The sequence below is a fragment of the Apaloderma vittatum genome, unplaced genomic scaffold (genome assembly GCF_000703405.1).
Source record: "Apaloderma vittatum isolate BGI_N311 unplaced genomic scaffold, ASM70340v1 scaffold12503, whole genome shotgun sequence".
NCBI classification, from domain to species: domain Eukaryota; kingdom Metazoa; phylum Chordata; class Aves; order Trogoniformes; family Trogonidae; genus Apaloderma; species Apaloderma vittatum.
Genome location: NW_009706441.1, coordinates 1 through 10,280, shown reverse-complemented (window position 1 = coordinate 10,280; position 10,280 = coordinate 1). Strand labels below are relative to the sequence as shown.

Genomic DNA, 10,280 nt, shown 5'->3' with positions numbered 1-10,280 from the left:
AAAATTACGCAAAAAATCCGAACTACTACTGAACACTTACACATTCTCTGTATGAGAAAACATGACATTATATGGTATTTGAAATGGAGCCTTTCCTATGTTAACGTAGAAGAATACACTTTGTTAGAAGTTAACAAAAATAACGTAAATGTTTGAGAAGCAAGATGAGTTCTTCTTGGGACGGAAATTTATGTTTTGCTTAAAACACACCGACTAGCCCAAACCAGTGGCTTTCTGACCCTCTTAGTTTGGATGTGGGTAGAACACATATCAGGTTACTGAAGAGAGGGCTCCTTTCTTAATTATCTTTTGTCTGCGAATCCCTGACACAGTGGTTGAAAATTACTGGCTTAAAAAATCTATCCTCAGAGATAGGTAAATTTTTTAAGAGATGAGGTTACAACAAATAACACAGATAAGCGTTTCTGAACATTCTTGCTGCATCGTGATTTCAAGTCATGCTCTTAAGTTTAACGTTTTGGCTTTATTCTTTATATTAATCTTAAAAAACAAAAGGAGGCACTGATGCGCTATGACTTGTTTGTGTCAAAGTACTCTGTGCTTTGGTTTTCAAGGGCCTGACATGATGAGCCAAGGGAAAGAATGATTTCCTTGACAATGAAATGCTTAACCTCTGCGTTTAAGGACAAACTAAAAGCTTAAGTGGTTCTCTTGAGAATAGTCTTTGGATAAAAAGTCGATATATCAAATTCAAACCTAAAACACTTCCCCTGCTCCTCTTTCTATAGACTTCTGAAAGAATGGTATTTCTGATGGTATGTTTTAATGACCAACTTCTATGTTGAATGCAATATTAAATAAAATAGCAGAGTACAGCGAAATATGCCTCCGAGTCATATACCCATTGTGCAACTAAACCATTCCTCTGAAGATGAAGCAAGATCATTGAAAGTGAGTTATCTTATAGACAATTTAGGTTTTGATGCTTTTCCAAGAGTTCCTTTACTAGTTTCTCTAAGGAGAAGAGATGCTCATCTACATCTTCTGGTACGAGATTTCTGATAGAATTAGCAAGTTCAAACAGGTATTCGGTGTTTCTGCCACTGGGACCAACTGCATTAAAAATCTGTTCAGCAATTTCTTCTAAAGGTGCTGGACCAAGGTAGTTGGGATTGTCACAGGTTCCAATGTATAACAACACATCAAAAGGTTCTACTGCCGAGTCTTTTGGGTAGAAAATGACAGTTGTGGTCCTGTAGCCTCCTTTTTCTCTGAAGTCCAGGTATGCCTTTACTTCACCTTCTTGTCCAGCTGGCAGTCTGTAAGCAACACCCCCTACGCAGCCCTGTGGAAGGATATAAGAAAATCCAAGCAGTGTTTATAAAGAAACTCAGAAATTAATGAATTTCTATCGCATTTAGGCAAAACTCTCTTGAAAAAAAAAACCCTCTTTAATTTTCAGTCTTTTAATAGATATTTCTCACACTGCTTGTAGGAGTGCCAAATTAAAAGGGTTGCTCTATTTAGGAAATCTTCAGTCAAAATGGTATTTATGCAGATTGATCATCCACTTTCTTGCTAATGCTGAGGCCTTTCTTATAAAACAGTAAGTTTTGCTGCAGTTAAGTTCGAAGTGGCTGATAGTCTTGGCATGAGCTAGCAAAAAAGACACAAAGCATCTTCCTGACCTCACAAAATTTGTATTTGGAAATTAAGTTTTTAAATAATGCCAAATTCAAAGTAATTTTGATCAAGGCCTTTCTCTGTTTAGTTGCAGTGTAATTTCTAAGGACCTGAGCATCACATACATGTGTTACACGTAGTTGGAGGGATGGGTGTGGTAACTGCACTAAAAAAACTGTGTCAAGAGAACAAGAAGCTGAAAGATGAACCTTCATTTTGCACAATCAGATGTGGTGTATCCAGCACCTCAGCAAACAATTAGGATAAATTTCATTACTGTCTTTTAGAATCTGAATATGTCTTCATCCTCTTCAACAGATGATGTCTCTGGGAAACTATTTAACTGTGGTGTGAATTAGTTATACTCTCCTACCAAACTTTATAGAAACAAAGTCTGTGAGATTATAGACTGGCATGGGTTTTTTTGTTTTGAAGAGCACAGAAAAATAATGATGGCCTGCTATCCACTAAAGGCTACAAAGTGTTTCTTACAAGTGCTGTTTTAAACTAAATATTAGTATGTTTTGTTTACTGGCAACATCAAACATGGATTCTTCCTGCAGTTAAGTTGGTATATGTATCGGTGCTTCAGCAGTGATGACAAAGCAATTCACACTGTGTTTTGGTTGATCCCCCCCCCCGCCAAAACTGGATCTTAGTATTTAATTATGGTATCAGATGATGCAGTAACTCATGAGCATTGAATTTTGCAGTCAAACCACACGCTAGTCAAAGGCATTTTATTAAAAAAAAATCAGGAGTCATTATCCATTGCATCCTCTGTAGAAGGTTACAGTATTTGATGTGGTGTGGCCAGGAAAAACACTAAAGATTACCAAACCGGGTTCCTTGCTTTCCCTCAGGCATCTGGGACGTGGGTTCACCCCAACTGTCTGGAGGAAACTTGCTAACTTTCACAGAAAGAGGCTGTTTTTAAAAGTTACTCTCTTGAGTTAAATCTGCCATTCAGACTTACTTTAGTGTGGACAGGAAAATGTATTTATGGGTGTGGTGGAGATAGGGACTTGAAGCAGATACTTTAAGTGTTTCTGCGAGTCAATCTGGTTTTCAGTATAGAGGATTCCTGTATCAGATGGAAAACTACAATCCAGAAATCTGTCAAGGAGTGTGATGATGATGATGGTTATATGTGATTTCCTCTTAACAGGCAAAGAAATTCAGATGGAACAAGTAAAACTAACTCCCTAAATTAGATGTTTCCAAGCTGCACTATGTGTATGACTAGTGAAGGACACACAGGCAGGCACAGAACTGAGAGCTGGTGCGGCCAGTGAAGGTACCACTGCCGTTGTCACCGCGGTATTTGGTGTGTCTGTGCAGGGGAATAATTGCTGAAGTCTGTTAAGATACCTTAAACATAAGGTTACCTTTTTAAACTACAGAATGAGTAACTGAAATGAAAGCAAATGACATTTCATTTGATATTTCTGTGTAAAGGATGATTATCTGGCCACACCAGAATCTCGAGAAAAGGAGAACCCAACCAAATGAAACTGGTTTGCTAAGGTAAAGAAGTTTCTATGGTAACGAGTAAGTTTGCTGAACAATACAAACTGAGTGACAACAAACATAAGCCTTCTTTGTCACTATAGGCATCTGTGTGACAGAATGGTACCCAGCAGTACAGTAATGTGAAAAAACCCTTACTAGAAAGGTACAGAAAATCACAATGAGAGGCAGTGTGCTGCATTTTGCTGGTTTTGCTAACTGCAAAAACCAGTTGAAGTTTTTGATTATTGCAGAACTCGCCTCTCGTTGTGGCTGCTATTTCAGGGAAACAGACTGGTAAGACAGGAATGTCCTGATTGCATAGAGAAGCAACTGTAAATAAAACTACTACCAAAGTTCCCATCCTCTCTGTTTTATGGCCTTGTGTTGCATGGCTTTGCTCTCCCTCTGCTTCCCTGCCATTCTCCCTCCCCTCCCGCCTCTGTAGGCTCGGGTACCCGCGAGGATTCCCTCTCCCAGAGCCCTGTGGAGCTGGATGGACATGGCCATCGCAGCTGTCCCCAGCAAAGTGCCAGAACAGAGCGTGCTGCTGGGTGTGGGGGGCCTGGAGTGTTGTGGGCAGTTGTAAGATAGCTTCTTCACTCTTAAGCAGGATTAGAGATGGGTCAGATGTTAGTCCAAGTACTTCTATAAGCAGAAAAATCTCGATTTTTCCTACAGCTTACGTGAGTGTAAGCCTAGGCCTTGTTTCATCTCCCCTCCCTCCCCAGCCTGGGCACACCTCTTGCAAACAATTCCACTGCACTGTGTGAGCCTTAGGGAAAAGGTCAAAAGATAAGCAAGAATTGTAGACTTGTGGCAGCTCTAAACAGGAGGTAATTTCACAGTATTATGTAGAAACCAAAAGCACAGTTGTGGCATTTAATTCCTTAAGCATTTGATCTGTGTAGCAAAAAAAATAAAGTGAGGGTGTCTCCTTTTTTGTCACTGCAATGTGATCTTGGTTGGTTTCAGTTTTTACTTGGGGGAGAGCAAGATTACATTTCTGACAACATCTGGGGTCTACTGTTGGTGTATCGTCAGCCCTGTATGTATGCTAAAAGTTAAATTCTCCGTCTTACAAGCAGACTCTTCCAGAAAATACTTCAAAATATACTTTTGGTAATAAGAGACCCAAGCTTCCAGTTTATTAGTTTAGACTGATTGATTTATTTGAAAAAATCAAAATCATTGGTGTAACTCCAAGAAATGTTGAGAAAACTTTTAACTGCACTAAAGAGAACTCAATGATTTGCTTATAGAGAAGCAAAAAAATGGTAATAGAGACTCACTGCACAGGCTGGGAATGCAACAGGACATTCTGTACATTACAGAGACAGAAGAGGGGTACTATACCTCAGGGTCTTCAACCAGAGTCACAACTCTTCCAGGCTAAAAGGAAAAAAAAAAAAAAGGACGAAAAAAAAATTTCAGTTACAGGCTTTTACCCTAAATCATAAGCAAAACAAAAGCAAAAAACCACCCCAAACCAATGAAAAGTAATGAAAGGGTCGGAGAACTAATCCAGGACAGTCTCAATAAGGTCTATTTCTTTGAGGTCCATTATAAATATTTTCTTAGAATAGCTTTTGATCTGTATTAGACAAACCACATTGAAAAAATAAGTTTATTGTGCAAAAGGCTATTTTGCCCCTCCCAGCTCATTCTCCCTTACTGGGCATAGGCAGGATACCTTGGTAATGGCTTTTTTTTTCCCAGTGAGTTACTTATTGCAGGAAGCCCATTTGTAAGTACTGAAATCTGTTGAAATTTGTTGCACAACACAGAGAATAAAATTTTAAAACATAAAGCCCTATGGAGAGCTACATCTGTAGTTTAAAATTGCTAACTTTGGCATTAAATTAGGGTACAGGTGTCTTTGGTTACAGGTAAGGGAAGGCATACTGGCATTCCTTCAATTCTGATGGAGGGTAGAAATTCATTCTCCTAGGAGCGGCAAAGATAATCTGAACTTGATGTAGGCCGATGCATGTCTTTCGGTCAGTCTCAGCTAACTATCAGTCTTGGGATACTACATCTTTTTATGACTCATGGCTACTAGTTGTGATGTCTATGCTCTTCTGTTCAGTAATTCTGTGTCTCTTTCTCTCCCACAGTAGCAGTGTAGAGTTTTCCTCTACACCGAGTCCTTGGCAAGCCACAGGTTCTTTTGGTGCCAAGCCAAAAGTAAAATTTAGCTTTTGCAGAGCACTTCATAGACACTATGAAGTGTAGATATTACTTATTCAGTGTCAGATCTTTTATAACCTTAAAGGCTGTTTATTTATAAGCTCTGAGGTACTGTGTGTTTTCATTTTTATGCTAGCTGTCTCCCTTCATCAGCCATCTATTCTTGATCTGTTTGATAAAAAAACGAATGTATGGTAACTGATTGTGATGTCACTACTTGGAGGTAACAGGTCTGTAACCATAATTAATCAAGGTAACTTAGGTGTTGCTTTGGGGAAAAGATGACAGAAGAAATGCATCTCTTCATCCAGTTTACTTAAAATTAGTCTCAATTGGTGACGGGGGCTGTTTTGCTGGCATTGAGTTTATAGTCTCAAAGGCAGCTAGGCAACACATTCTGCTAGTAATAGTACTGAAGGGTTCATCTTGAGTTCGGCTAAATCTATCTTTGTTTTTCTACAGACTGTATCTTCACTATTATTGCACAGAGTATTTTTATTAACTCAGGCAAAGTTTTCTCTCCCTTTATAGAGGGGAAACTTCTGGTGATCAAATGTTTTCCTTTGTATTTTAGGTTTAACAAACTGCGCATACACACTGTCAAAACTGCCACGCTAAGATAAAGACCAACAGTCGGTCAGTTCAGCATGCTTTTTTTTCTTCTTTTAAACTCCCTTCATAAGGACCTGGTACTATTAAAGTAACACACACACAGAGGCACCTATACAAGAAAAGTCTGGAATGTACATATGTGTGTATGGCTACACACACACAAATAATGCTGCTCCATTCCATGATATAATTTCTGACAGAGCACTAAAACCTACGCTTGGGTCTTTCTGTCCTAGTTACCAATATGTCTCTTTTCTACCAGTTTGTCCAGATAGTTTTAGTCCTTTTACTAGTCTCTGCCAAATCTCATCACAGTGAGTTCCAGAATTTAACTATGGAGTTTATTATTTTTGTTCTCTCTTTTTTTTTTTTTCTGGTTGAGCCTTGCTTTCTGATACTCCTAGGATGTATCTGAAGCCTAGACGCTAAATGAAAGTGCTGAAGAGTACTCTAGATTGGTTGTGTGATGAAAGAATGATCTGTTTGTCAAGGGAAGGACAGGATATTTCTGTAATGCTTTGCAGAGTTCTTGTCTTGCATGGAACTTCCTAAAACAAACACTGTCAAGGAACCATGGGCATTGCCTCTGCTAGCTAAGTAAAGAAACTAACACTTCTGTAAATGACCAGCTATTTTAATACAAACCCAAACCATTTTTTGTCATGCCCAGGGAGTATTGGGAAACTAAAAGCCCTTCATTATCTTAGAACAATTTAACCTTAAGCTGACCCAGTAATTCTATGCATGCGGAAACTCCGAGTTTTCTGTTTGGATGCTGTTTGGACAGTGGCAGCGGACAGCTGGAGCTAGATGAATCGTGTCATCAAGTTTCCCCATGTTTTTGCCTAAGCACACGGAGGGCTAGGAACAAAGACGGTCTCTGGCAGAGCCAGAACCGAGATTGCCCAAGTGCATGTCAGCACCACATCAAAGAGAGCGGCTAAAGCAAGCGCTCTGAAGCCGGGAGGGATTGTAAGACAAGGAAGCCAAACGGCCCTGTTTCGGCAGCAGCAAGCTGTTAGTTTGGTTCAAACCACAATGTGATAATAATGGCTTCAGCCCCTGCAAAACTCAACCCTCAGACCTCAATGTTTGAGGTTTAAATGAATCACACAGGTTTGCATTTCTGATGCCTTTTTTTTGAAGCCTGTACTAAGAAATTTGAATTTGCCATTTATGAAGACAGTACCTGGCGGGGCTACAGAAAAGCTGGGGAGAGACTGTTCACAAGGCTGTGTAGTGACAGGACAAGGGGCAATGGTTTTAAACTAGAGCAGGGCAGATTTAGATTAGATGTTAGAAAAAAGCTCTTTACTATGAATATGGTGAAACACTGGAACAAGTTGCCCAGAGAGGTGGTGGAGGCCCCATCCCTGGAGGCATTCAGGGTCAGGCTTGATGGGGCTCTGAGCAACCTGATCTAGTTCAAGATGTCCCTGCTCCCTGCGGGGGGGTTGTGCTAGGTGACCTTTAAAGGTTCCTTCCAGCCCAACACATTCTATGATGATTCTATTCTATGATGATTTTTACTACTTGCTGAGGTCTTTCTAAGCTAACAGCACTTCTTCCAGGGAACACTGTTACTGCCTGGTAAAATTCAAGCTGCTCTCATGTACTATTCAAAATCTTATTTTTAAATATAGCTAATGTATAAGTTACCCTGTATTTTTCACGAAATGTTTATTGCTTTTTTTTTTTCATTCTTAATCTAACAAAACTTCTTCCAATGTAACATCCTTTAAACTATGCAATATAGCCCCATGATTAGTCACCGTATAACTAGTTAACCATCTTATTACAGTATGAGTTGAGCAGTTCAAAGTACAATTACAAGGTCAACTGAGTTTTGTACTAAAAGCTTGCAGCCATTGTCAAAGTGCTCTGTATGTTTTGTTGCGCTGCCTGTGGAATGTTGGAGCAATGAGTGTTTTCAGGAGAGGTTTTTCTAACTTGTTGGCTCCTATTTTATCGCCGTTCGTTAAAATGTGTTAGTACTGAAGGACCAGTTCCACTTGTAGCTCGTCCACAAGAGGCATGATTCATCCCTGATGTCAAGGATTTTAAAGAGTTTTATCGCAGAGAGTGTTCGGCCTGGTGAAATGGGGGGCCCCAGATGTGTGTGTTCTCAGCACACGCTGAGGGAGCCTTTTTGCCTTGGAAGCAGGAGTTAACTCATGGACTGCAGGAATACAGAAAGGCATTAGCTTGAAGATGCTGAGAAAAAAAGTGTTATTTTGTTAATGCTAAGTGTTTTATATAAAATATAAAATAAAATGCATTAACCAGTGTATATAACTAATGACCTGTGCCCTCAGTCTGTCCAAACAAGCATCTAAATAGAAACAGAACAAAGCTTGGGCTTGTGTGAGGCTTTTTGTTGTTGTTTTAAGACTCTATATGCCTGCAGATGATGGCTCTGGGTATGATCTTGACTGTGGCAGGAATACAAACATCTAGTCTTCTCGGAACCACATACTTCTGAGGGGGTAGTAACCTGGCATGGCCATTTTGCAAGATTTTCACTATATGCACAAAAACAGTCACTCTGAATATTCTCCTGAATTTGAGCTAAGCAGTCAGGAGATAATACAATGAGGTCACCAAGGATACTTGCAAAAAGGAAGAAAAACTGGCAGGTTTTTATTCCTTTCTGAAGCCCCAAGAGTAATGCTTTCTTTTTCTCTTTAAAAGTGTGGTTTCCTAAGTAGGGGAGGGTGATGGGATCACGCTCTTTTATGCCCTAACAACATCTGCACATGCTTTTCAATTCATCCAAATTCAAGAGCAGAACAGAAATTTCTCAATGCTCATCCAGACAGCATCTTAGAAAAGGGATGACTGGTAGCTGAAAAATTGACGTTGCCACTGAGAAAGCCACTGATAGCTGAGCAGTCAGCAGAGCTTATGGAGCCAGGTGAGACTGCGGGTGAGCGTGGGCAGGTTTGGAGATGAGAATCCTGCATGTGACACTGCGAGCCGGGTGACAAAGCCGGGCTTTCCATTAGGTCTGAAGAGCAGCGTGGCAGAGCTTTGGGGCTCGAGTTCAGAACCAGGACAGCTGCATGTGCACAGCACTGCTCCAACCTGAAAGGCACGCCTGCCGAACCCGCAGCCACTTGCACGGAATTTGCTTCTTTGCAATAGACTTATTTAAAAAACCCCCACAACTTGAAGCCAAGTTGTGCTAGTATTGAAATGTGGTGATCTGCCTCGCAGGAAACCAAATGCAAGGGGTTTTTGTATCATCTTCTAAGTACTGTGCAAGTTATTTTCTAGTGTTTGAGGTTCTCACTAGTGCTGTTTAGATGAAAATTTCTTCTGTGCTACATGCAGCCTGCCATGTTTTACTTTATAAAAAAGATCCTTATGGCTTTTTCTGGAGGAGCTCTTTTAAAGCTGTATTCCAGTTTTAGAGCTGAGGTACCAGGGTGCAGGCTATAGACAACTGCATTAGGGAGCATCAGAAAAAAAATTCTGTCATAATACCAAACCAGCATTCAAAGTAGGCAAATTGTTAGAGAGCTGCGAGTACAAGTATCAGTTTGCATTTGATGATTTGATCAGTTTGCATTTCTGATGAGTAAATTGTGAGCAGTATCTGCAGCCGTAAATAACAGTCCTGCCACATCCAAGTCACTCATCTAACTTGCTGGGCGCTTCTGTTAACATCTGTTGAGCCATTTAGGATTATATAAGGGTGACAGCCCTTCTGTGGGGAGGGTGGTACAGGTTTTCACACCAGACTAAGACTCTTATTATTCTCACTCCTGTGGCTTAAAAATACATATGGAGATGGGAATGCTTACTTCTGCAATTTCACTTTCTTCTTCTTGGTGGCTTTTTTTTTTTTTTTCCTGAAACAGTATTTCCTCCTCTGTGAGTTTTTGTTAGTAAAAAAGCTGAAACAGAGTGAGGTAGCTACTCGGGTGAAGGCTTCTGGGCTTTACTTGTTAACCAGCCTTTCTCTTCAAAGCCTGACACCGCCACTGAGGTATTTTCCCTTCGTTATTTAGATTAATGCCTATAATGACTATATGTCTATAAATGTCTATAGCAAATTCGGATATTTTTGAGGTATTAAAACGACGGTTACTTCTGTTGCAGTTCTTCTCTCTGAAGTTCGTCATGTTGTTTGTCGGGGTTTTCTTAGTACAGAAGAAAAAGAACGGTTGAACTTGGGGAAATTTTTTCCACAGTGACCGAGGTTACAAGCCCAAGTGGAAATACTTAACCCCAGCGCTTTGCCAAAGCAGACTGCCCGAACTGCCCTGGGGAAGCCTCGGTTGCCCTCAAGACGTACTTTTAAGCTTAAAAAAGAAGCCGCC

General features: G+C 40.2%; 1 protein-coding gene across 1 annotated transcript; it reads right to left on the bottom strand.

Annotated features, from left to right (window-relative positions):
• Positions 1-922: 922 nt before the first annotated feature.
• CHAC2 (ChaC, cation transport regulator homolog 2 (E. coli)) lies at positions 923-4,545 on the bottom strand (the record flags this gene model as incomplete). Its single annotated transcript, XM_009865796.1, has 2 exons — positions 923-1,306; positions 4,510-4,545. Coding segments are annotated over 2 exons (420 nt in total), but the record flags the coding sequence as incomplete, so codon positions are not given.
• Between the last annotated feature and the right edge of the window lie 5,735 nt (positions 4,546-10,280).